The 27,995-nt window shown below is 52.8% G+C and overlaps 1 protein-coding gene across 1 annotated transcript; it reads right to left on the bottom strand.

Annotated features, from left to right (window-relative positions):
- Positions 1–659: 659 nt before the first annotated feature.
- Positions 660–27,706, bottom strand: LOC101147811 (putative 3-phosphoinositide-dependent protein kinase 2). The gene is given in 10 exon segments (XM_019012029.4): positions 660–2,050; positions 3,761–3,857; positions 4,101–4,169; positions 7,945–8,020; positions 19,007–19,104; positions 19,764–19,908; positions 23,558–23,695; positions 23,944–23,986; positions 27,508–27,580; positions 27,582–27,706. Coding segments are annotated over 10 exon segments (1,185 nt in total). The 3' UTR covers positions 660–1,729.
- Positions 27,707–27,995: the final 289 nt, after the last annotated feature.

Here is a 27,995-nt window from a genome sequence, read left to right on the forward strand (position 1 = left end):
CCGTTTCTGTTCTGGGCCTGCGGGCCTCAGCATCTGCCTGCCTCCTCCGAGTTCATGCGGGGCGTGGAGTGACGGGGGCTGTGGCCCAGCCCTGCCCCTGCTCTGAGGCTGTGAGCCATGATGCGCACTCCTGTCTCTTTGCAGGGAATGTCTTTCACATGCACTCTCTCTGGTCGCTTGGGCAGCCGCTTGTGTTCTGTCATGGAGCCGCTCGAGTCGAGGCTTCATTTTATCTCAGTCTGCCCCTAGTGGGATTGGCTCAGAAACAGGCGCTAGACAGAGACCAAGGCCCTGCCGCCCAGGCTTACCTCTAACCCGCCCCTGACACAGCCACTCACGTCCTCGGTGCTGGAGAAGGGGGCTGTGTGGGACCCATGCAGGGCCGGGAAGCCTGTGACACTGAGGCCCTCGTCTCCTTGTCTCTATCCTGCATGGCCCTGTCCCATGTAGGTGGCTGGGTGTTGTCCTGAGCTGCCATGTCCCATATGTGGGTTCCTCTGGGGTCCTGGAGGAATGAAGACCACCCATGAGGTAGCCCTGAGGCAGGACCTGTGGAATCTGCTCTTAAGGCTCTTAAGGGAGGTTTGCAGTCCCTAAATGCTTCAGGTGGCCACATCAGGCAGCGCAGACTCTGCTCCCCAAGCCTGGCTCCCTTAGAGTTTGGGCTCAAAGGATGTCGGGAGGATGAGGGGCGTTACACAGCAGGGGCGTGGTAGGGGCATTGGGAAACTTTGACACTAGCAGAAATTTAGCTGTGGATGACTTTTAGATAAAATCTAGAATTCCCAGCTGGGTGCAGTAACTCATGCCTAAAACCCCAGCAGTTTGGGAGGCCGAGGCGGGTAGATCACTTGAGGTCAGGAGTTCCACACCAGCCTGGCCAACATGGCGAAACCCTGTCTCTACTAAAAATACAAAAATTAGCCGGGCATGGTGGCGGACACCTGCAGTTCCCGCTAGTCGGGAGGGCGAGACAGGAGAATCGCTTGAACCCACAGTGGCAGAGGTTGCAGTGAGCCGAGATCGCGCCACTACACTCCAGCCTGAGCGACACACCAAGACCCTGTCTCAAAACAAATAAATAAAATCTGGACTTCCTCAGTCATGGAAAGTGGAACTCCGTACACGGTGCCAGTTAGAATAAGCCATGGCGACAGAAGTCAAGCCAGAAAAATGGATCTCATGATAACAGCACTTAAGTATGAGGGGGTCACGGGGGAGGTGGCAAGAGGAACTCAGAGGAAACAAGGCTGAAGTGGGCGACATGCCTGCCTCTCACAACACCCTCGGTCCCTTGGGCACACGGTCCACGCTCTCTACGAGAAGCTTAAAGAGCCAAGCGTGCTGAAGACCCCATGGCTGTGGTCAAGCTGGGAGACCAGCAGCCTCAGAGCCTACTCAGCACTGAAGCAGAAGGCACCAGTGTCCCCACCAACGCCACGTCCCAAAAGTTCAAGCACACAACACTCGGGCGTTTCTGTGGAAAGACAGGCAGTGTTCTGGAGCATCTTGGACGCACAGTTGTACAAGCACCAAGCCAAGCGCAGATGCGACAGGCCGGGCAGGAGGCCCCGTACGTGGGACCCCGGGGCCAGTGCCGGGGGTGCTCAGTGTACGGTTCTAGCGGCACCCTCTGGGTGGAAACTCACTAGCCTGTCCACGGCCACGGAAATGAGGAGAAAATGACCCACCCAGCACCTCACCTGCCGCTGCCTCACGGCAGCAAAGACTACAACCACCAACAGGCCTGCCGCAGTGGCAAAGACACCCTCCCCTTTCGGCTACAAATCACACGTGGGTCTGGCGCACGGGCATGAAGCCCAGTGCACGGAGGACCCAGTGCCACCCGCCTCGCCCGCCATCCCGGCCAGCTTACGTTGCCATAGCAGTCCTCGTCGTCTTCCGACATAGCCGGCAGGTAAGCGGTGAGCTTCGGAGGCGTCTGCTGGTGCAGGTTCTCCCACGTGACGGACTCGAAGAACGGGTGTGCTTTAAGAGGTCCGTACCCTTCCATTTCCTCACAGCCTAACCGCTTTGTGGCGTCTAAAACCTTAAGTAACAATCAAGACAAGTCACTGCCAGGGTGAAAACGTGATTCTGACCAAAGAAACCCAAACCTGGTAGCCGGGCGCGGTGGCTCACGCCTGTCATCCCAGCACTTTGGGAGGCTGAGGCGGGCAGATCACCTGAGGTCAGGAGTTCGAAACCATCCTGGCCAACATGGTGACAACCCGTCTCTACTAAAAATATAAAAATCAGCTGGGCATGGTGGTGCACGCCTGTAATCACAGTTACTCGGGAGGCTGAGGGAGGAGAATCGCTTGAACCCGGGAGGCAGAATTTGCAGTGAGCCACGATCGCACCGTGGCACTCCAGCCTGTGCGACGAGAGCAAAACTTCATCTCCAAAAAAAAAAAAAAATTTTATCTCATCTCATCATAAGTCCCTTTCAATTTCCAAGTGCCTGATTCTTGACAGGAAATTACTGTAGCAGCAATAATACAAGAAACTAAAATTTAAAAATAAACGGAAATTACTGTACCATTTAGCATTTGCTCAACATTGCACAGCATTTTAAGTTACTGGTGCTGGAGCGACTGGGGTTATGACAGCGCAGGTGGCTGTAGACCCTAGTTTGTGACATCTGTACATTTCAGCTGTAGAGTCAGCTACATGAAAATTTGAAAGACCAGCCCAGGTAAAACAGAGAAGAGAGGTTAGCCTGGGAGAGGTGTATCAGTTTATATTCTAGAAACAGAAGTCTCCTGACCTTCCTGTGCTTTTGGCCCCGGACGTCCCTCCTTACCACGACTCTGGGAGCGGGCTCAGTCCTGCCCCTGCAGGTGGCCCCAGGATCGCTAGGCTCCACAGCCACTGGCTTCTCCCAACCTGTCTCACCTCTTTCCCCTGGGCTGGGGTGTGGGCTTGATCAGTCCCTGGAGGAGACAGCTCTGCGGCCTTCGAGGGTCCCAGCGACACCCACTCCACAAGCGCAGGAGCGTGCTGGTCCCAGTGATGATTCGCTCTCTTTGTTAATTACTCAGTGTTTCTTGTTTTAGGATTTTTAACTATACATTGTAAAAGAATCCTTGCTGCTGTTCATTGTATTTTGAGACTGAGATTCCTTTTCACCTGTGCGAGGAAAGGGGCCAAGCCTTGAGGGGCAGCACAGGATCCCAGGGCCTGCCTCCCCGTCCAGTTGCTCTGTGGTGGATGGAGGGGGCGGGGGGTGGGGAACAGTACGGGGTACTCTCCAGCAGATACTGAGAAGTGACAATAAGTACTCAAAACGTTTGGGTTTTGTTTGTTTGTTTGTTTGTGTTTTTGTTTGAGACTCTCGCTCTGTCGCCCAGGCTGGAGTGCAGTGGTACCATCTCGACTCACTGCAACCTCCGCCTGCCGGGTTCACGCCATTCTCCTGCCTCAGCTTCCCAAGTAGCTGAGATTGCAGGCGCCCGCCACCATGCCTGGCTAACCTTTATATTTTTACTAGAGACGGGGTTTCACCATATAGGCCAGGCTAGTCTCAAACTCCTGACCTCAGGTGATCCGCCTGCCTCAGCCTCCCAAATTGCTGGGGTTACAGGCGTGAGCCAATGTCTCTGGCGAGACGAGATGTAATGATCCACACTCACTGTTAACCCTAAAAACAACATTTTTTGTGAACACGGGAGCCGCCAGGAAAGCCACTCAGAAAGCAGGTTCAGAGGACTCAGGGTGTCCTGGATCACCTTTCTAAAAGGAAATTCACAATACTTACCAAAAGTTTCTCCACGAGGTCTCTTGCCTTAGGGAAGAATTTTTCTGGAAAGTCATATTCCAACTTAATGATCTTCTGAAATATAAGATACTCGTTTCTGTAAAAATTAAAAAAAAAAAAAGTCATCCCAGGCAGGGTCCCAGAAGCCTCCACACGCAGGGATGAGCGCCCCAGACTCGCAGCATGGCAAACGCACCCCGGCCCCGCACGCCGAGAGCCCCCAACCTGGGCACGGCACCAAGTGCTGCCCTCCCCCACCCACCTCGCTGCTGGGAGGGACTGCCGGCCGGTGGGGTGCACCCCAACAGGCTCCAAGGCCCAGGCAACGCCGTCTCCTTACCCAGCTCGGAATGGTGGGAGTCCTGCCACAAGCTGGTATATTATGCATCCAAGAGCCCAAAGGTCTGAACTTTAAGGCAGGGGAAACAAACAAACAAAGACATGTGTAAAATACAAGCGACAAGCCCAGTCCATTTCCCACTCTGTCTCCACGGCCCCAGTTTCACCTCTAATGCACTTCTATCCTTTAAGACCAGTTGGGTGTGAGGGTGGGGAACCCGCCCTCTGGAGAAGCCTCCCTGCGGCCTGGGCCCAGAGGGTGTACACGCGGCAGGCACCGGCGGTCGCTCAGCTGTCCCCAAAGCTTCGCGGCTTCCAACAGGGCTTACCAACGTCCACACACACCTGTGATCCTGAAGCAGAGCAGAGCTCACTCCTGGCACCACGTGGCTACAGACCAGGCAGGGGGCAGGATGGGAGAGAATGGGGCTGACCCTGTTCCAGTAAGACAACCGAGAAAGCTGAAGGAAGCGCCCTCCGGTCAGTGCTGGCGGAGGGCTCGCCGGGGCAGGAAAGTGCGGCACAGGCGAAATGAATGACCGCGACGTTCACACTTGACTTTAGTGTTTAGTTAAAATGGGGAGCAACAAAAGAAAACAGGCAGCAGAGCCTCCGCCTTTCAGTGTGGAAGCAGCAGAGAGAAGAGGGGTGCCGGGGGCAGAGCTGTGCCTGGACCCTCACGGGGTCCTCTCCAGAGCGTGGAATTCAAGCAGAAAGGGATTCTGGGGGTAGCTTTTCACCTCTGTGAATTATCGAATGTGTTATCATAAACACTTACTTTAGAATTTATGTATTTTTTAATATGATACAAAAATAGAAGGGGAAGCCAGTATTACACTTCTGGAAAACACATGTACCAAGGGTGTATCAAATAAACGTTCAGTTGGACCAAGTCATGCCACTTCCTGAAATCCACACCGAGGAATTCAGGGCGGCCCCTCACTCAGCCCAGCAGACCCCGTCTCGCCCACTAGAGGGACAACAGGACACCCCCACCCCGACCCCAGGCAAAGAGACCTCCTCCTGCCCATGCAGGTTGGGTGGCGCACCAGACACACGCCAGCCTGTGAATCAACGGAAACCCCTTCAACGCACAACAGTACAGAAACAGGCCCATGAACCACAATCTGTTCATGCGACAGAAAACCACACACTGATCAAGACACCCACAAGTCATTCAAATGACCTGGGGAAGCGCCCATTATATAATCATGCAGGGCTCAAAACTGCTTGTCCAATGTGACTCGAATGGCATAAAAGCCAGGCAAACAGCTATAAAATGCACAGAAAAAATGACTGGAAAGACATATACCTGTACGCCCAATTATTATCTGTGACTATAAGTGGCTTTGGAGACTTATTTTCTAAGAACTCTTCATAATTAATTTCTCTTTTCTTTTTTTTTCTTTTTTCTTTCTTTTTTTTTTGAGACAGGGTCTTACTCTGTCACCTAGGCTGGAATGCAGTGGCACAATCTCGGCTCACTGCAACCTCTGCGTCCGCCTCAGCCTCCTGAGTAACTGGGCCTACAGGCACTCGCCACCAGGCCCAGCTAATTTTTGTTACTTTTAGTAGAGACAGGGTCTCGCCACGTTGGCCATGCTGGTCTCGAACTCCTGGCCTCAAGCAATCTGCCAGCCTCAACCTCCCAAAGTAATGGGATTACAGATGTGAGCCACCACGTCTGGCCTCTTTCAATTCTTTATAATAAAAGTTCTTAACTATGTTTAATATCACATGATTAAAAAATTCAAAAGCATAAAAAGAGATGCAGAAATGCCTTCCTCATAATCCTGTTCCCTCACCCCATAGACAACTACCATCATCCGTTCAGTGTCTATCCCTCCAGAGAACCTGAAACGCACAAACGAGAAAACGTGAATACACATTCCTCCTTTTTCGCAGACGGCAGGATCCTATGCGTATATTCGTACAGCTTGGAGATCTTTCTGCACCAATGCTAAAGTGGCCCTCCACCCTGAAAGTAAAATCTACAAACAAGGAAACGCTAGCTCTTAGGTGGCGACGACACGCACTTTGAAAGCCGGGTACGTCGCGCCCCCCCCCCCCCCACCTGTGGGAGGGACTGTCCTCTGCGTGGCAGGATGCTGAGCAGCTCATCCTCGCCTCCCCTGCTGGATGCCAGCCATACCCCTGCTCCAGCTGTGACAACTAAAACTGTCCAGACAGGGCCAAGTGTCCCCTGGGGAGCAGAATCACTCCAGTTGGGAAGCTCTGACCTAAAGCAGTGTCTGGCCATGCTAAGAACTCAGTATCTGGCCGGCTGCCATGTCTCACGCCTGTAATCCCAGCACTTTGGGAAGCCGAGATGGGAGGATCGCCTGAGCCTAGGAGTTCAAGACGAGACCGGGCAACACAGCAAGACCCCATCTCTATTTTAAAAAATAATTGAATAATAACAAAAAGACAACTCAGTATCTGCTGGTTGAAAAAAGTTAAAAGAACAAAACCGAAAACGCCTGGAGACGGCCGAGACGCTGAGTGAGTGCTCGGAGCCTTTCCACCCTCCCATCACGTTTGTGCCACGGCCCCACCTCCCACAGTTTTTCCTGAAGCTGTCCAGCTCAGAAATCCAGAACTGCCGTCCCCAGAATCATTCATTCTCTGAGTGGCTCACTTCACTCCAGGAAGGTGGCCCCTTGTAACCTGGCGGAGCAGGAGAGTGGCAGCATGGGACTCCTGTGGTCCTGTCGACTCACGAGAGCACCAGCAGCCGAAGCCGACCCCAGCCCTCAGCAGCACTTGACTGGCCCGGGGCAGGAGGAACCCCAGCCCCACCCTCATTCCACAAATCTGCTCCCTAGACTTGAAACTCCAGACTCTGATGCTGCCTCTCAGCCTGCCACCTGCCTCCCAGCCACCCTAGACAGCACCTCAGACTTCTCACCAACCCTTGCCGTCAGCTCCCTGGACATCCTCCCCCACACTGCCGGTGGTCCCCTGGCTGGGCTTCTCCGCCCTCCCCTTCCCTGACCCGCACCGGCCCCGCAGCCCCTGTACCATCTGCACTTTTTTCATTTTCACTATGGAGGCTGCCACCAAGACCCAGCTGTGTCTCTCAAAGACCCTCATGCCTGCTGGACGCCTCCTCCCTCCCACACCCGCACCCTCCAGGGCCTCCCTGCGCTCTGCGGGACCCTGTCCCACTGCAGCTGGTGTGTGGCCGAGCAACCCGAAGGCCGGGCTCCCTGCCCTCCACCCCGACAGGGGGCAGCACCAAGGAAGCCTGGGCTGTGTGCACACGGCAGCCACGCTTTCCTCACTCAATAGTTTTTCCCAAAGAAACGATTAGGCTGGGCGCGGTGGCTCACGCCTGTAACCCCAGCACTTTGGAAGGCCGAGGCGGGCAGATCACGAGCTCAAGAGATCGAGACCATCCTGGCCAACATGGTGAAACCCCGTCTCTACCAAAAATACAACAATTAGCTGGACGTGGTGGCGTGCGCCTGTAGTCTCAGCTACTCGGGAGGCTGAGGCAAGAGAATTGCTTGAACCCGGGAGGCGGAGGTTGCAGCGAGCAGATCGTGCCACTGCACTCCAGCCTGGAGACAGAGCGAGACTCCGTCTCAAAAAACAAAAAAACAAAACCAAAAAAAACCAAACGATTCAATCTGCAACCAGAAAGCATCAGCAAACCCAGGAAGCTTAGAACACAACACTAACCTACCACGTGTGTGTACGCCACGGAAAATACGCTTTAAAATGCGAAATGCTAATTTCTTTCCAAGTATGCTTAGCTACTTAAAGGCCACCAAATTCACTCTCTCAAATATTAATTTCTGTGTTAAAGAAAAGGGAAGTACGGCTTAGATGAAAGTGGTTACCTCTTACAGGCGGACTTCTCCGTGAGCAGCTCTGGAGAAACGTACTGCGCTGTTCCCACGAATGAGTTGGCCCTGGCTGCAGAGGAGAGAGAAGGTCACACTCGGACTCACGATCTGTGACAATCAAGGGCTGCGCGGTGGGTGTCGCACATGGCGGACCATGCACCCCCAGGAGCCAGACTTGTCCAGGGCGCACCGGGGCTGGCTCACGGCTCACCGGCTCAAAGACGCCTGCCTGACCCCTGGACACCGGCGCCCTGCACCCTGGCGCTCCCACCCGACACGCGCCTGGACAGTGAGCTGCACACAAACGGCCAGCACGTTCTGCCGGTGGCGCCCGCTCAACGGAGGCATGAGGACACGGCGCTGGCTGGCTCACTGCAGGACCTGGGGTATCCAAACGTGCCCAGGCACACAATAAACAGTTGCAGGCCAGAAAAACCTCCTTTCCATCACAAACAGCTTGGGAGCTGAGGCACTACAAAGGGAACAAGACTCAGGCCTCCAGCCCAAGGGCCTTCCTCCACAGAGGAGCTGTGACGGAGCAGAGCCACAGCACGAGCTGGCCCAGGGCCACCACGCAGCTGCTGTCCACACCGGCCCCGCCCGTGGGCCGCTTCTGAGTGGTCCCTTCCACCTGCCCTCCTCCGGCCAGGCTGAGAGAACCTCCCAGCCTCTGCTGCGGGGACTCAATCCCTCCAGTGAATGACTTTTCTGCGGACTTCATGACTGCCCAGGTGCGGTGGCTCACCCCTGCAGTCCCACTGCTTTGGGAGGCCAAGGCAGGAGGACTGCTCGAGGCCAGGAGTTTGAGACCAGTCTGAGCAACATAGTGAGACTCCGTGTCTAGAAAGAATTTCAAGAATTAGCCAGGCACGGTGGTGCACCTCTAGTCTCAGCTACTTGGGAGGCTGAGAAGGGAGGATCGCTTGAACCCGGGAAGCTGAGGGTACAGTCTCCCACAATGGCGCCACTGTACTCTAGCCTAGGCAACAGAGCCAGACCCTGTCTCAAATAATAAACAAAAAACAAACACTTCATGGCTGCATTTGCGTCCTGCCAGGACCCTCAATGATCCTGCCAAGAACACTAAGGACATCCGCAAACACGCACCCCGCCCCCGCCGGCCTAGAGGAAAGAAAACCAAACCAAGAGCCAAAAACAAACGAAGCCATTCAACCCTGCAAAGAATCAAAGAAATGCAAATTAAAACACGACAGCCTATCACACTGGCAAAAGGAAAAAAGAATAAAAATACATAGCGCTGGCAGGGATCTGAGGGGACAGACGCAGCGCTAAGGGTGGGGCTGTCAAATGGCGTCGCTTCTGGGGGCAATTTTCCAATGAGCATCAGAAGTCACAAAGATGTTTGCCTCCCCGACCCTGCAGCTCCCTCTCCATGCTCTGTCCTTCAGGGTCGGGTGTGGCACAGCGACGAGGGCCGCGTCTGCTGGCGGGACGGGACGCCACTTGCTCCACCTACATATTCAGCGTTTCTGTTCTTTACTATCATCGAGTGTTGCTTTTGTGACTTGTACTTTTTTAAATGCCATTATTAAAAAGTCTAGGTTTTTGTCCTCTGGAGAGATGTATACAATGCATAATGAAATGATTGAGGTCGTCGTGCAGCACACGGAGCCGTATGTGCTTTTAAACAGCCACAGTGCGCACAGAGCAAGTCCGTGAGGCCAACACCCACCCCATCTCTCGGATGAGCGCTACACAGTGAGCCGCCGTGCTGTCGGGACCCTCGCTGCTGCTGCTGCTGCTGCTGCTGCTGTTCCAAGCTTCCTGCAAGCGAGCTACGGGCTCGGATCTCCTGGAATCCCTCCCTGCCCTCTCCAACCTCAGCTCCTCCTAGCTCCCCAAGGGTCTTCCCACCCTCCCTCCTTTCCTCAGGGCTTGCCCACCCTCACCCTCGATTCCTCTGCCACACCTTCCTAAAGGTGGGACTCCGAGCCTCTGGGCATACGCAAAGTCACCCCCTTGGAAAAGGACATCTGTCCTTAGTTTAATCCAGAGACAGACAGCGCCGCTAGAGCGTGGAGAAGATGGCTACCCTCGGAATAATGTTCCAAATGCATAAAATACACGGGACTGTAGGAGAAAGCAATTATAATCCACTACACGTATCAAATTATTGAAGGAATGGATCTGTGATGTAGTACTATGTGACTTGCACGACACAGCAGCAGGTCACGCCGCAGGAACCCGGCAGCGGTGCTCGGCACAACTGGCATGGCGTCACTACCGTGACGGGACCCCTGCGGCAGGACATGGGAACACCTGAGACTTCTGATGACAGACGTTTGTTGCTGATGTTCATAATGGAAGGAAATGGTACGCTTTGCTGAAAGGTTAGTGAAAATTAGTAATTTCCTCCTATCCAGCCTCACAGATCCCCTGACTTCTATCTGTGACATCCGAGCTCAGAGTCCCAGACACAGCGTTAGGAAACCTCAGAGACCACCTAGTTACTTCTCCCTGGGAGCTCAGAGACTGGCCAAAGCTCACGCCCCTCCAGCTGCTGGAAACTCAGGCCCAGAGCCCCGCACTGGCTGCTGCTGCCCCCGCATGCCACGGGACTACCGACGCTGGGGAAAGAGACAGTGGGGTCTCGGCTGGGTTGTTGTCTCCACCCTCATCAAAGAAACTCCATGGACCACCCATAGTCCCCCAGATCTGCCAGTCATACTTGGAGGGGCAGTGGGAGGGACGACCTGAAGAAGTGATCCTGAGCTCACGAGACACCCACACTCTCTTCAAAGCCAAGGGTGCCGGCTGCCATCTTATCCATAAACCCACAAAGCAGCACAGAAAAACGCTCCACAAAACGTGACTACCCTTTGGACGAAACACCAGCAAACCAAATGCAGCAACGTCTAAAAAGGACTAGGCCTCATGACCAAGAGGATGTATGACACAGTGCAAGGTTGGTTCAAAATACAAAAAGCAATGCATTGCATCTCATTAGAATAAAGCACTAAGGAAAACACAGGATCATCTCGACAGATGCAGAAAATGCAGCTAACAAAAATTCCCCACCTCTACAGGACAAAAATATGGAATAGCCGAGGCACAGAAGGGAGGGCCCAGAGTCTGACAAAGGGCACGCACGGCCTACGGCCAACATCATGCTCGATGGTCAAAAACTGCACGCTCTCCCTAAGACCAGGGCGCCCGGCTCACCACATCCAGCCAACACCGAACTAGAGGTCTCAGCCAGGACAATTAGGGAAGAAGACAAAAGGCAGCCAGGTTGAAAGGGAAGAAATAAAACTAGCTCGAATCACAGATGACAGGATCCTGTGTGCACAAAGTCCTGCGGACTCCACTGAGAAGCTATTACAACTAACGAGAGCTCAGCAGGGTGCGGGGCAGGAAAAACCAGCTGCATTTCCGCACAATTTCCAGGAGCAACCCAGAAATGAAATTCACAATCCCAGCACTCTGGGAGGCCGAGGCAGGCGGATCACCTGCGGTCAGGAGTTCAAGACCATGTTATCCATAAACGTGGTGAAACCCCGTTTCTACTAAAAACACAAAAAATTAGCCGGGCGTGGTGGTGGGCGCCTGTAATCCCAGCTACTCGGGAGGCTGAGGCAGGAGAATCGCTTGAACCCGGGAGGCGGAGGTTGCAGTGAGCCGAGATCGCGCCACCGCACTCCAGCTTGGGCAAAAAGAGCGAAATTCCGTCTCAAAAACAAAAAACAAACAAACAAAAAAAAACCAAAACAGAAAAAGGAAAAAAAAGGGAAGAAAATTCACAACTCTATTTTTTTTTTTCTTCCCGAGACAAAGTCTCGCTCTGTTGCCCAGGCTGGAGTGCAGCGGTCTGAGGTCAGCTTACTGCAACCTCCTCCGCCTCCCGGGTTCAAGCGATACTCCCACCTCAGCTGGTCTCCAACTCCTGACCTTAGGTGATCCACCCACCCTGGCCTCCCAAAGTGCTGGGATTACATGTGTGAGCCACCGTGCCCGGCCAATAACTCTATTTAGAATAACATTAAAAACAAATAAGAATAAATGTCACAAAAGACGCATAAAGCTTATACTCTGAAAACTACAAAGTGTTTTTGAAAGAAAGATCTAAATAAACAGAAAGACAGCCCACGGTGATGGCTCAGAAGACTTAACATGGGTTAACAATGGTAACGCCTCGGAAGCTCATCTCTAGACTCGATGCCATCCCTTCTCAGATCCCGGCAGGCTTTCACTGAGGGCACTGTTTTCAAGGCCTATCTGCATGGCAGCATGCACGGGTGCCTCATCCCTCCTTAGGGCTGGAGAAGATTCCCCCGTTGTGTGGACACGCCACTCGTTCATCCACTCATTTGATGACACATGCGTCGTTTCCACCTTTTGGCTATTGTGAATGATGCTATGGGCATTCTAGCACCTGTTTTTGTCTGAACGTGTGTTTTCATTTCTTGTGGGTTCATACCTAGGAGTGGGACTGCAGGGTCATATGGTAATTCTGTTTCCTTCTGAGGAGCTGCCAGCCTGTTTTCCAAAGTGGCTGTACTATCTGGCATTCCCACCCACGGCATACGTGGGTTCCAGTCCCCTACATCCTTGCTAACGTTTGTTATTATCTGTCTTCTCATCACAGCCCTCCTGGTGGGTGTGAGGTAGTATCACCCTGTGGTTTTGATTTGCATTTTCCTAATGACTAATAATGTTGAGGAACTTTGCATGTGCTTATGGGCCATTTGTGTATCTCTCCCTTGGAAAAACGTCTAGTCATACCCTTTGTTCCGTACTTTATTTTTTTTTTCTCCCTCTGAGTTCCTTACATTCTGGATGCAAGTCCCATATCAGGTAGATGATTAGCAGATCGTGTCTCCTGTTTGGTGGGTCTCTTCACTTTCGTGATATCACTTGAAGCACAAAAGTGCTTAAACTTGATATAAATCTAACTCATCCTTTTCTTGGTTGCTTATGCTTTTGGCACTGTATCTAAGAAAACACTGCCTAACCCAATTGTCACATTTAATCCTATAATTTCTTCTAAGAGTGTCACAGTCTTCGCCCTTACATTCAGACCTCTAATGCATTCGGAGTGAACTTTTTTTTTTGAGATGGAGTCTCACTCCGCCGCCCAGGCTGGAGCGCAGTGGTGCGATCTCGCCTCACTGCAACCTCCGTCTCCCAGGTTCGAGTGAGTCTCCTGCCTCAGCCCCCACTCCAAATAGCTGGGATTACAGGCGCACACCACCATGCCTGGCTAATTTTTGTATTTTTACTAGAGATGGGCAGCTGGTCGCGAACTCCTGACCTCAAGTGGTCTGCCCGCTTCAGCTTCCCAAAGTGCTGAGATTACAGGCGTGAGCCACCGCGCCCGGCCTGGAGTCACCCGGTTGTTTTTTTTTTTTTTTTTTTTTTTTGGTGAGGCGGGGAGATGGGAGGCACAGGGATGGAGTTTTCCTCTGTTGCCCAGGCTGCAGCACAGTGTCAAGACCTTGGCTCACCGCAACCTCCACCTACCAGGTTCCAGCGATTCTCCTGTCTCAGCCTCGCAAGTAGCTGGGATTACAGGAGTCACCTGGCTTTTTTTTTTTTTTTTTTGAGATGGCGTTTCGCTCTTGTTGCCCAGGCTGGAGTGCAATAGTGTGGATCTCGGCTCACTGCAACCTCCGCCTCCCAGGTTCAAGTTATTCTCCTGAGTAGCTGGGAGTACAGGCATGCACCACCACACCTAGCTAAAAACACACCTGTATTTTCAGTAGAGACAGGGTTTCACCATGTTGGTCAGGCGGGTCTCGAACTCCTGATCTCAGGCGATCCGCCTGCCTCAGCCTTCCAAAGTGCTGGGATTACACTTTGGAATCCCACGTGGTGGGGTGAGCCACCACACCCAGCCATAAATTTTGTATTTTTAGTACAGACAGGGCATCATCACGTTGGCCGGGCTGGTCTCGAACTCCCGACCTCAGGTGATCCACTCGCCTCAGCCTCCCAAAGTGCTGCGATTACAGGTGTGAGCCGCTGCGCCTGGCCCTGGAGTGAGCTTTTGTGTATGGTGTGAGGAAGGGTAATAACTTTTTAATGAATTAATCATCATTGGAAGAGAATGGTGAACCAATGTGTGGTTTTCAAAAATGGCATGAAAAGGGGAAAGAAGCATTTATCCTACTTTTCCTTTACAGATGATACCACGAGTTAACCCAAAAGTTGCTGGGGAGAAGTTTCTCTTTAATGAATTGCATCTCGTGAATGCATCAGGCTGTGACCTTTCTGCACTCTCTAATGAGTTCATGAATTTAGGCCAATTATGGCCACAAATGCTGCTGCTGTCACAGAGAGATGCCAGATAAAGAACACCCACCACCAGTCTCTGAACAGGGAGGGCAGAACCAACTCTGAATGTGATGTAGTGGCCAGGAGAGAGGACCACGTTCAACAACGCCACACAGATGCAAATGACCTGTTTCTTCAACAAACTGCAAGGGAAAAAATAAAAATGGGGGAAGCTACAGATTAAAATACATGTGTTTGGATAGGAGAGTATTTAATGGCAAAAGAAAAAGAAAAAATTTAAACATGAAATTGTGCAAAACTTATTTGAATCCTGTTCAAGTGAGCAACAAAACATTATGATGTACATGAGACAACTGGAAATATAACTCTGACTGGACGCTTTGAGATATTAAGCAATTACTGTTCATTGTTACGTATCAAACTGTATGGTATTGTGGTTACGCTTTTAAAAAGATTCGTATTTTAGCGACACATACTGGAATTTTTACAGGGAAAACCCACTGAGGATGCTGGGCATCAGGTCACTAGCACCAAGTGAATTTTTTACAATAAGCAGTAATTCTCCCCAGCCCCATGCATCATAGCCAATCCTAAATGAATGCCAATCTGGAAAAGACCAAAATAAACCATGTGAAGATGGGAAGAGCTGCTCTTGGTGATGGGAGAATGGGGACTCTCTCTTTTATTGTGCAAATTCCACTTTCCATCATGCAGGAAAATGCTTCTTGAAGGCAGCTCCTCTCTGTGCCGGGGGTGGGTGATCCAGCCTAAGCTAGAATGGCGGCAAGCTCAAGGCAGCTGTGGCCCTCAGGAGAGCGTCTGGAGTCCACAGCACAGTGGGAAGCGCGATGGCAGCTAGTCTGAGGGTCTGGACGATGGCCATGCACAGATGGGGACAGAGGAGCCACTGTAGTGACTGAAGCCCACGGCATCCACCCTCTCCAGCCAGCCCCACCCACACCTGAAGCCCACAGCGTCCACCCTGTCCACCCAGCCCTGCCCACACCTGTGGCCTTCCTCTCCTTCCTGTTTGGTGAGTGCTGCCTCCACACCTGGCTGCATGCCAGAAAGGCCTGCACAGGTCAGAACACAGGTTTCCAAACCCCACTCCAAGTCTGAACCTCCAAGGACACCCCGAGCTCCCCGAGCTTCTTGCATAGAGGGCACAGGCCAGAGACAGCCCAGGTGGGAAGCTTACTCTGAGTCAGCTGCCCTCACCAAGATACATCCACAGGCTCCTGTACAAGGAGAGGAGGCAGAAGTCCTCTCTGCCAGGAGGTCCTCCTCAATCCCCCAAGCCCACACCACTGCCCTGCTCCATCTCCCACCACCTCCCCCTGCAGACACGGGGGCCACCCTACCCACCCCACAGGAACGATGGGAAAACCTGCCTCCCTCTAGCAGGAGGGCATGGCACAGCTGCTGCACGGGTAAGGAACCTCTCTATGCCTTGCTCCCATCAACACTTTTATTCTAGATTTGAAGGTGTTTTGGGGAAGCCATCTCTGCACAAAAGAAGTCAACGCAGGAATATATTCCAAGATACTGAACTACCTCAAACAGAAAATAAGTTATTAAAATTAATCCGCCACATAAATTATAGTTTTTTCCTTTTCCTCAAAGAAGGGGAAAAGAACCACCAACTCATCTATACGCACAAGCAACTGGCCCTGGTTTACAATGATGTAAAGACTTTTAGCCTCCTGCTACCAAAAAGCAAAGGTTTATTTCATGATTTCTTCTTTCTTTTCCAGAGACAGGCTCTTGCTCTGTCGCCCAGGCTGGAGTGCAGTGGCAGGATCACGGCTCACTGCAGCCTCAATCTCCCAGGCTCAGGTGATCCTCCCACCTCAGCCTCCTGAGTAGATGGGACTACAGGCACGCACCAGCACGCCCAGCTAATTTTTGTTTTTTATCTTATGTAGAGACAGGGTTTTGCCGTGTTCCCCAGGCTGGTCTCAAACTCCTGGGCGCAAATGATCGACCTGCCTCGGCCTCCCCAAGTGTTGGGATTACAGGTGGGCCACGGTGCCCAAGCTATTTCACTATTTCATCAGCGCACTTAAATGCCTGTTTTTTTTAAGTGGCTACAGGGCAACGAGACTATCCCTGTGCCAAATACCAGATTCCAAAGAAACTCTAACCACGTCACAAACCTGCACGTGGATCCCCTGAATCTAAAATAAAAGTTGAAATTATGAATAAATAAAGCCTTGGAATAATGGAGGGGGGGAAAAAAAAAGAAAGAAAATCCACATGAAGGGGAAAATGCCCAGAGCACAGCCCAGGGAGGTGGTTCCTGAGGCTGGCTGTGGGCACAGCCCAGAGAGCGGTTCCCGGGACTGACCGGGGGCAGAGCCAGCCCGCAGCGCTCCTGACCCCATGGAATGTTGTGGGCTCATCTCTGGGCAGGAAGTCAGCACAAGGACAGCAAGACACTGACAGATCCTAAGAAAGCTTACGAGACAGAAGTTCCTGTTTGGTTCAACTTTGTCACAGACAACACTGAGGGAGTTGAGGTTACACTGTGTACACAGAAACAGGATTACCAGTCAGTAAGACGGTTACTATTTAACAGGAATGAGTCAAACAGATCAAGGTTTCAGGGCATGTCTGAGACGCCAGGAAGACTGCCCTGGCTCTGTGCAGCTTTGGGCGGGAGGTGCGCACTCTGGCATGCCACTGGACGGGGAGGGGAACGGGGCTACAAAAGGCAGCGGACGGCAGCAGGACTAAGCCACCTTAGAAAACAAGAGGCTCCGGCTTGATTGCTAGTTTCAATCTTAGCCCCAAAAGGGTGATGTTTTTTATTTCTTTACTGATGAGACGGAGTCTCACTCTGTTGCCCAGGCTGGAGTGCAGTGGCACGACCGTGGCTCACTGCAACCTCTGCCTCCTGGGTTCAAGCGATTCTCCTGCCTCCGCCTCCCGAGTAGCTAAGACTACAGGCGCGCACCACCACGCCAAGCTAAGTTTTTATATTTTTAGTAGAGACGGGGTTTCACCACGTTAGCCAGGATGGTCTCCATCTCCTGACCTCGTGATTTGCCCACCTCGACCTCCCAAAGTGCTGGGATTACAGGCTTCTTTTATTTTTTATTTATTACTACTATTTTTTAACAGTTGATCGCTCTGTTGCCCAGGCTGGAGTGCAGTGGGATCATCCCAGTTCACTGCATCATCAATCTCCCATTTCAGCCTCTCGAGTAGCTGGGACTACAGGTGTGTGCCATCACACCAGGATGCTTTTGGCTTTTTTGTAGATATGGAGTCTCACCATGTTGCCCAGTGGCTGGTCTCAAATTCCTGGCCTCAAACGATCCTCCTGCCTCAGCCTCCCAAAGCCCTAGGATTACGGGTGTGAGCCCCCATGCACAGCCAGGGTGATGTTTGAGGATTCTCAGAGAAGTTCCCAGATCCAAGACAAGGTCTTAGGGCCTCCATGACCATGCAGAGATGAAAGCACCAACTGACAGAATCTCAGCCAGAGCCGAGTGTGAAAACACAGGGCTGGAAACACCCAGAAGGGAAAGATAAGGCCCGGTGGAGGAAACGAGCAACTACCTCAAGGTGCCAAGAGAGGCCCCACAGGCACCAGCTGGGTACCTCCCAGCACACAGAATACAAGGCCAATTCCTAAGAAACAGAAAAGCCAAGCTGAGTCCAGAGTGCCTGCCTTGCTGAAGGGCCTGCTCTCCACCCAGCTGTGCTCTCCTCCAGCTACTGGGGGCCGGCTGGCCGTCCGTGGAGACGAGGCCAGAACCACCACTGCTCTGTGCTCACGGTTCCCCTTTTCCACACGAGAGCAGCTACAACAACACGGTCACTTCTGTCTGAATCTTTCCTCCACCAACAAACCTGCACTCGCGTCCCTCCAAACCGGGCTCCAGCACCTCTCACCCCCACAGAGCCCTCTATGGAGGCCTTTCTCTGACGGGCACCCCAAGCCCAGGCAGAGGCCCATGCACCACTTGGAGGCCCTTGGACCCAGCCTCTTGACCCAGACAGACTCCAGCAATCACCCGAGGTTCATCTTCAAGGTCACTTATAATGCACACAGCAGCCTTCAGCTTCCCCAAACCTCATCCCAAGGCTTTATCTTCTCTCTACCCAGCACTCCGGAGCAGTCTTCAGAACTTCAACTGCCTTTCTTTACACCTCCAGAGTTTGTGATTTCTACCCAATAAGCACCTGAAGGGCATCGAGACCCCCCCAGCCGGCTAAGACAACCTAGGCCACTTCTCTGGCCCGAGTGGACTTTCAGCAACATCTCCGATGGAGTTGTCACAACATGGTCCAAGGCTAGAAACTACCCTTGGGAACACGACTCGGAGGTTTTGTGATGACAAACATGCGCGTGGCCAGCAGGGAGACAGACAGACAGGTAACGGAGGGAGGGCACTGAGGTACAGGGATGTGCGCGCCCGGATACTACCTGCAATACAGGCAGGAGGAGCCAGGAGCCGACCACACCGGCTCCACATCCTGCACGCGGGTGGCTGGGTACGAATGTGGCCCCACACACTGTCCAGAAGACGAGCCGGGAGGATGAACCAGAGCAGGCGCTGAGGAGAACCAGTGACCTCCCGCTCTACACCAACACACACTGCCTGGGGCCCCCCCAGGAAGACCTGCTGGCGTGGCAGGGTCTTGCCCAGAGAAAGTTCAAGATCTGTTTGAGAACAGCCAAGGTATCCCCACCTCAGTCGTTGATGAAGATGACACAATGCAAACACCCCTCAGAAGTCGCTTTCCATCTGAAGCACAGAGCCAGGCTCTGCTAGAAATAAAACTCACACACCTTGTTTGCTCTCTGGGGATAAGACTTTTGCTGTTCCAAAATCTGTGATCTGGATGTGCATATCTTCATTTAACAAAATGTTTTCCGGTTTAAGGTCCCTGTAAAAGCAGATTTTCACATTTGAGAAGAAATACTTAAAACAGCAACATTATTACGTACTCTAAATTTTGCTGAAAATAAAATGAACGAATGAATGCGTATGATCCTTACAAGCTGACAACCAGGGCTACAGGCCTAAAGCTCACAAGCAACAAGTGTTGACTGGACACAGTAGGGATTCACCACCTCACATCTCCATGTCATTCTAAGTCGCTTTTGAATGAAGTAAAATCTATCATTTTTAACGCACAAAATGAAAGCTATGCACACTTCTGAGCTGACTTTATCAGAAAGTCATGAAAAATGAGACCAGAAAGAAGTACACACAGAAGCTACAACTGAAAAAAGATAAAAAGCATCAGTCAAGATGGTGAAAAGAATCATTAGCTCGCCGGGAAAGACACGCAACCATTGGATGTGGTATTGGCAGGAGAGCCTCTCCACGTCAGCGCTCCGTGGACGTGTGGCCTCGCCTTGGCACTCAGGCCGTGGCATAGGCAGGCATCTCAGTCCCACCCATCCAGGGGGCACTCCAACCTGGCTGACCTCAAGGGCGGGGGCCATCTGGGCATCAGCCGTGGCCTGTGAGCCAAACGGTCACTGGCCCTGATCATCAAACTGACGTCCTGCAAACCCACCCAGCCACCCCCGAGGTTACCTGTGAATGATGCCCTTGCCGTGCAAGTACTCTAAAGCAGACACAATCTCAGCCGTGTAAAATCGGGTACAGGTCTCATCGAATGAACCGATTTTGCGAATATATTTAAGTAGTTCTCCATTTTTGGCATAACTAAGGCCGAAATCTGAATATTGTGCAGTTAAGGAAGGGTAAAAATCTTTTGTTTTGTTTTGGAACAGGTTTACTCCGTTGCCCAGACTGGAGTGCAGGGGCACAATCATAGCTCACTGCAGCCTCAACCTCCCTGGCTCAAGCGATCCTCCCACCTTAACCAACCCAAGTGGCTGGGAATGTAGGTACGCGCTACCACGCCTGGCTCATGTTTTTTATTTCGTAAAAGTCATTTTTGGAAAACTAACCTTAAAAGTCTGATAAGAATTTTTAATTCAATGCAAACTGAAAGTACCTGTGGCCCAAGACAGTCATGTCACTGGATCTGCCGGGCATCCCAGGCCCCAGCTCCAAGACGAGGCACCAGCATGATGAGGGCTTTCTCATCAAGAACACCATTACATGGTCTCGAGGAAACAGGAACAGAGCCTCTCAGCCCCGACTGCCCCTCTGGCCCCTGGCCGTGTCCACGGCCTCAGTGAAAGGGAACCGCTGGTGACAGGGCCTACAGACCCCGACCAAAAAGCGCATATAACTCACGTGCAGGCTTCAATGCACAAAGATCCTGGGGGCCGGCGGAGCAGGGTCGGAGAGCGCGGCAGCCCCTGCCCTGAGACCCCGGCTTTATGTGCTACGCATCCACGCGTGGCACTGCCCCTTCCATGCAGGCTCCTTCCATGGATAAAGTGACACATTTTGTTTTGTTTTGTTTTTAAGATGCCGTCTCGCTCTGTCGCCAGGCTGGAGTGCAGTGGCGCTACCTCGGCTCGCTGCAACCTCCACCTCCTGGAGTCAAGCAATTCTCCTGCCTCAGCCTCCCGAGTAGCTGGGACTACAAGCACGCGCCACCATGCCCCCCTAGTTTTGGTATTTTTAGTAGAGACGGGGTTTCCCCAGGTTGGCCAGGATAGTCTCCATCTCTTATCCTTGTGATCTGCCCGCCTCGGCCTCCCAAAGTGCCGGGATTACAGGCGTGAGCCACCGCACCTGGCCAAGTGACACACTTTGTAAGACAAAAGCCATTTCGTGAACTTCTACACTCATGAAGCGTGTCTGGGAGGCCCCCTCCTCTGGGCACCACTGCCCTACGATGGCTCCATCTGTAGCCTCCTTTTCCAAGAGGACTTAAGACCGACAATAAATGGATCCCAGATACAGATTCCCCTGCAAGCGGCAAACGTCCATCCCCATTACCGGAAACCTCCAGATACTTCACACTTACTGGCAGCCCAGGACACGGGGACCCAAATCCTTGCCTGCCCTGAGCAGTGGCTCTCAAGGCCAGGAAGGGGGGCTCGTGCTCAGAGCCAGGCTGGCCTGCCGGCTCAGTTCTGTTTGCCAGGGCACCATCATCTCCCACCAAGGATGAACCTGAAGCTTCAGGGCAACGAAGAGAAACCCAGAAGGGAAGGGACTTGCAACCAAGGCTGCCCAAAGTGGCCCCTGTCCAGGCCCATCTCTAAATACAACCCACACCGAGGATGCCTGGTGGGGCAGAAGTCCCTGGGTCTCGTTCCTGTCAGGGGCGAGTGAACCTTCACAACCTCCCGGGGCTTTGGAATTTGACTTAATGACGAAGGGCAACATGGACCACTGGACAAAGACCTGGACTTCCCACTACCTGCACCGCTCTGGCCAATCCCATTTGGAAATCAGTCAGCAAGATTCGCTCTCCTCTGGACTCTGAGCCCCCGGGAGGAGAGGATGGGAGAGGTCAAGCGTGTGCAATTCTGTTGCAGCCTCACAACCAACAAGCAGCCGTGTTCCAAGGGCTCTGCGGGAAGCCCAGAGGGACTTCCGTGGCTCAAACGGGGGCAGAGACATGCAGGGCCCCGGGGCACGTGAAGGTGATAGACAGAACATACCGTGAAGAAGCCACTGAGAGCGGGAGACAGAGGCAGGAACAGGGATGACACTGGAGGACAGCAGGCCTGCCTGGAGGCCAGCATTCTCTACAACCTTCCACGAACCAACAGCAAAGCCCGCTCCAGGCCACGTGCCTGGCAGCTGCTCAGCCACTGCCCCGCTCCTCTCTAGGCAAAATCCCAGGGAAGCACCTTGCGTCGTCTCCATTTCCTCACCTCTTACTCTTCCTTGAACAGTCCCCCCAAGAAACTGCCTACCCACCATCAACAACTGGCACAGGGCAGATCCACGGGTCAGGCTGTGTGCACCTGACCGCTTCATAACCCCTGCGTGGGCAGCCAGCACCCTCCATCAGAAACCGTTTGATCCCGTGGCCTCCGGGTCTCCATCATTTGAGCTCGGGAGCAACACCCCATCACCATCTCCTCTCCTCGGTGGGCCCCTCCTCGTGTTCACCCCTGCACTGGGGGAACCCAGGCTCCACTCACAGAGGAGCCAACCTCTGGGCAGCCTGCCAGCTCGCTGTGAAAGTCCTCACGGCCCTGACTCCTCCTGGAGCTCTGCTGGCAGCACCTAAGTGCCCACTCAGACCTGAATGGCGGCACCAGCGGATGCATGAAATGCCAGCCCAGCACCCGCCCCGGTCTCTCCCAGCTCAGCAGCAGACACCGCTGCTTCAGGTGGCACTAGGCTTCAGGGCCACCTCCCAGGAGCTGCCCCTGACTCCATTCTCTTGACCGGTCTGTTCATCAGACCTCGACCACGGCCCCTGCCCCTGCTCTCCTGCCCGTTCTCCCGCCTGGCCTAGGAGAAGCCATAGCAAATCCCACGTTCCCTGCCACAAAGAGAAGGAAGTCCAGAGTCAGTGCCAGGCTGCCACGGCTCAGGGGCCCAGCCCACCACAGCCTTTCATGCCCCCCCACACACTCCTGCCCAGGAGTTGAAAGAGCCCCACACTGCCGCCAGCCCCTACCCAGCCCTAAGACTCTTGGCAGCACATCTTGCTGCCGGGAAGCCTCTGACACGGATCGTCAGTGCACGTCCAGCTCCTCCACCAAAATCGAAGCTTCTCGTGGGCAGAGACGCCACCCGGCATACCAGCGCATCTCCATCACCCATCAACCTGCACTTGGCAAGCACCTCCAAACAGAGAGAGCACACACAGTCCGCCGGCAGCCGAAGGAGCTGCAGGATGGTGCTGAGAGTGGGAGCAGGCCAGAACAAAGCTCTAACACAGAAGAGCCGGGTGCTGGGGAGAGACGGGGAGGACAGGTGGGAGGACTCAGGCCCCTCCACAGGCAGGATGGGGAGGCCACGACACTTGGGCCAGCTTGGAGGGTGGCGGGGGAGGAGAAGGGCAGATGCAGACTGCACCTGCTGGGGGCGACGACGGTGTGGCGTGGCCAGCCCAGCCACTGGCAGGCCCACAGGTCAGCTGGATGGGGCAGAGGTGGGGCCCACCCCAACTTCCACCGGGCCTTGCCTCCCAGATTCCTGAGCCAAGGTTTAATAACAGAAAAGATGGCGCTCTAGGGGAGCAAGGGACACCGACCAAGCAAGCCGCAGCAGAGAGGACTGTGCTGGAGCCACATCAGTGGCTTCTCCGGGAGGTAACGTCCTGTGCAGGCTCACAGCCACACCCTGGCGCTGCCTCGGCTGCCTCCCTGAATGTCAGCGGCCTGAGGGACCCCACTCGGCAGGGAGCGGGGGCTGCTTGTGGGAACACACAGGGTCTGATTCCAAGTGAGAGGGGTGACTGGTGTGGCTTCAGACGGCACCAACCACGCAAAGGATACACAGCTTCTCGTCGTCCTGAAATGTGAAGTAAAGCTTAACAAAGAAGGGGTGATCCAGGCGCGACATGACATCCCGCTCTCTGGTTACATACGGGACCTTGTTCTCTTTTATGATATGTCGCTTCTCCAGAATTTTAACTTCAGGTGAGAGAGAAGTGAGTTACTATCAGAAACAACAAAAAACACTAAAGACATGACTCACAAAGGTAACTGGTACAAATTAAAGTCTTTCAAACATTGTACACACCAGCCCGGTGGTCTCTAAAGCCAACAGTGTCCTGTACCCTGAAATCAGCAGAGAAACACCGGCCCTGCCACCCCGGCCGCCCTGCACGGAGCCGCTGGCCCTGCTCCCAGACGCACAGCTCCCTGCAGCCCATACTCACTCGCATATTCTCTGGAGGTTGCCAGTTCTCGAGCCAGGACAACCTGGTTTGGAAAGAAGAGGAGAAAAAGAAACACACAATGTAATAACCAGGACACTGGGTCTGACGAGTCCCTCTGCCCCACACGCACGCTTCCTGTCCCCACTGAAGGCTTGAATCTACAGTGAAATATTTTGGGTCTTGTACTGACAAGTAGAGCTAAAAGCCAATGCTCGTGTTGATGTGTTCTAACAGCTAAGAGAAAACATATCCATCTCTCCATTGTTTCCAGAAGCTTCTTGATCAGCTGCTAATAGTCCTAACGGTGCAACACAAGTATAAACTCAGGAGCCTCTTCGACTGCCACGCCCTTCACCAACAGAAGGAAGACAGTGGCGCCACCACAAGTGGCAGGGCACAGGGGCTTCTGTGACAACAATATGTCCTTCTAGTATACATTCATTGCAAAGGCTGCCCTGAAGTTTCGTTTTTGGAAATAACTGTTATCACACATTTCGTATGATGGCGCTCGCGGATACCATGAAGAGAGCCTGGCTGTAAAGGACAGAGGGAGCTAAACCAACAACGCATGGCCCTGCGTGCCCACAAGAGGGAGCCACCTTCCCGGGATGCAGCAGGCCTCCTGCCCTGTCCTCTCCTTAGCACCCCTGAGCCCTGCACTCAAACCCCACCTCCGAGACAGAGCACTCCAGCAGGGCAGGCATCCCAAACAGGGGAGAGACCCTCCGCTCGGAATAGCCTGGGGCACACCCTGAGGCACCAGACTGGAGATTCCTGGTGGGCCCACAGTTTAGCCAGAGAGCGTGAGACAGCTGTGCCAGGGAGGCCCCACCACCACCAAGTGGTACACAAGTGTCTCCTAAGACACCCACGGGGGGACGGCCTGAGGAGCAGGGAGCAGAGGGAACCTGTCCCGTGACATTCCTGGGGGCTGGCAGGAAGACCTTCAGGAGGCCACAGGGCCAGGTCCACCTGGCCCCGGGCTGTGAGCCGCAATCGGGGCAGGACTCCTGATGGGACACGTCAGAAGAGATCCTGGAAAGCACCATGTGAGACGCCCCGTGGCACTCAAGAAGAACGAAGTTGGATTCTGGGGACTCTACATACTCAAGATCTTCTCAGAGGAATATGCCATGCATGGATGGCTCTCAGCTGCCGGGGAGAAAGGGGAAGTGGGCCGGGCAGGGCTCCCCTCTCTAGCTCATGTGTTTCTGTGAGGTCACGTTTCTCCACAAGAGCACGTGCTAGCTTCATAAGTAGAAAAAAGGAAGAAAGAATTGTGAACGAGCACTGATATTTAGTGGAACCCTTTCTAAGGGGATACTGATGTGATCTTTCTGTTGCCTAAACTCAACACTTCACAAGCAGGTTTCCTACAAGAAGGAAGGATCCTCTTCCAGAGAATGGCGTGTGACGTGTCCCTCCCTGGAGCTTGTGACCGTCCTCAGGGGGCCTCCTGGCTCTCCGGTGCTGCACCTGGCTCTTGCCCAGCCTCCTATCACTGTCCTTTCCCCCTCTCCTGGAAATCAACTTTTATGTGATCTCCATTTCAGGAAAGCTGAGAAAGAACTGAGGGTAACACATGTAATCTGAGACCCAGTACTGTGGATTCCAAAGAGCCCCATGGAGGAGCCTCCGGCTCACCGTGCTCTCCTGGGCACCTCCCTGGTGCAGGTTCAGGAAGACACGGACCACAGCCCCTGGAGGGACAGTGCCTGCTCTCCACCCATCTCCAGAACCCAGGGAAACAGGCAATTTCACGGATGAGTCTTCCTTTTTCAGTCAAGATAAATGTTAAGGGCCATGTATGGTGGCACATGCCTGTGGTCCTAGCTACTCAGGAGGCTAAGGCAGGAGGATCGCTGAAGCCCAGGTGGTGAAGGCTGCGGTGAGCTGTGATCACACCACTGCACTCCAGCCTACGTGACAGAGCGAGACCCTGTTTCTAAAAGGATAAATACATACATAATAAAATAAAGTTAAATTAAAAAGAGGAATATAAGGAAGTAAAACTGAGGCCAAGCACAGTGGCTCACGCCTGTAATCCCAACACTTTGCAAGGCTGAGGAGAGAATCACTTGAGCCTACGAGTTCAAGACCAGTCTGGGCAACAAAGTGAGACCCTGTCTCTACAAAAAATTTTAAAATTAGCTGGGCACGGTGGTGCATTCCTGTAACTGCAGCTACTTGGGAGGCTGAGGTAAGAGGATCACTTGAGCCCGGGAAGTCGAGGCTGCAGTGAGCTATGATCATGCCACTGCACTCAAGCCTGGGTGACAGAGCAAGACTCTGCCTCAAAAAACAGGTAAAGCTGAGAAAAGAGGAGGCCTGTTCTTTCACTGGGTGGTTGTAAGCAGCCATGCAGAATGCCCAAGGTTTTCCAAAGAGTTTCTTCTTTCTGAAAGGATCTGAGTCCCCAAAACTTTGGGGACTAGTCTCATGGTTGAAGGTATTTTTCATGAGGGCATAATCCTTTTATAAAAAATTATTTCATAAAACCTGCAATTTAAAAAATCTAAAGTGTAAGGGCAGCAAAAGTTAACATTAATTAAAACAATATGTTGGGAATATGGGTAAGCTATATTTCATGTTTTTCTTTGCATTGTGAAATATTTCATATGTGTAAAAAAGAGAAAAAAGGAAAATAAACCTCACATACGGTTTCTTCACAAAGGTCAGGCAAGAAAGAATTATTCAGGAACTCACCCAGGCCCTCCAGAGTGAGGTGCCCCCAGGGCTCCCTGGAATGGCCCTAGCACGCACACGGCGGCCACCTTGGCGACCACAGTGGCGGCACGGGACTCTGTCTCTTTATAGAGGCCCAGATGGAGACAGTGCACCCCAAGTTGCTCAGGCCTCCCCTGAACCTGTTACAACCTTCACTAAACCCACAACCACACACGGCTTCATGGGTCCCACGTCAGCAAAACGTCCCATGTCAGCTGCTTTCAACCTTCATTTCTTTGCTTTCAGAGGAAAAAACACCCCGAAGACAGGTAACAAGTGTGACTTGACAGTACTGCGACAATTCTCCTGTTTGTGAAACTCGGAACACAAGAATCTGGAGGCTGTGTCTCCAGCAAATGTCCAGAGCGTACTGTTTTAGGTATTTAAGAAAACAAAACAGAGAAATAAGAAGAGGTCAATAAATGTCCCCAAAAACCTCTGGAGAGATACTAACTTTCAATCTAAGAAAAAGAATAGCTTCCCAGGGCCCTGCCAGTGAGACACAAGGACACAGAATGTAACTTACTGATGCCAGGTTAAAATGAAATTAACTACATTAGAAAAAACCTCCGCAGACCATCAAGAGATGTGTCTAACGTTCTCATCTACAAAACCAGGTTAAATATTTAGCCACACTCATCACGTCATCTGCTTGGGGGGTACCCAGCCCCCAAAGACTCAAGTGGCCTTCACAACAGGTGACACCCCTCAAGGGGCCTGAGACCTCCTGCCCGGAAGGACACCAGCCTTGCTTGGAGTCTCTGGCAAGCCCCGAGGAAGGTGAGCCTCCCCAAGGAAATCACGTGCATTTGACACACAGCAGCAGCAAATACTCACCGTGGAAAAAGAGCCTTCCCCAAGAATTTTCCCAAACTTGAAGTCCTCAGGCCGCTTCTTCCGAGGCTGCGGCAGCAGAGTGCTGCAGGGAGCCGGCGCCGGGCCGAGGCTCAGATGCGGTGTTGTTCATGGCGGGGCCCTGCCTGCTGCCACCAGGAATGCCAGGGGCTGTGCTGGACTCAGTCTGGGACCTCACCATTGATGGGGATGGGCAGGAACATAACACCATGCTGGACTGGATGGGCACGGCGTCATAGTGGGGGACCGTAAAAGGTAAAATAGAGGTTCTTCAAAGACTTTCCTCCCCATTTAATTAGGAATAAATAGTAACTTCTCTGAGAAGCAAAGCGTATTCAAAGACCTGTGCTAACATTCTTAAATATCTACGAGCCATGATAATCAATGTACTTTATGTTCTCAGCTCCCACAATTTAGCCTAAATATTTGCCCTAACATGCTTATACAGGTCCAATCAAACATTAGGTCCA

Source organism: Gorilla gorilla, chromosome 18 (assembly GCF_029281585.2).
Source record: "Gorilla gorilla gorilla isolate KB3781 chromosome 18, NHGRI_mGorGor1-v2.1_pri, whole genome shotgun sequence".
Classification (NCBI taxonomy): Eukaryota; Metazoa; Chordata; class Mammalia; order Primates; family Hominidae; genus Gorilla; species Gorilla gorilla.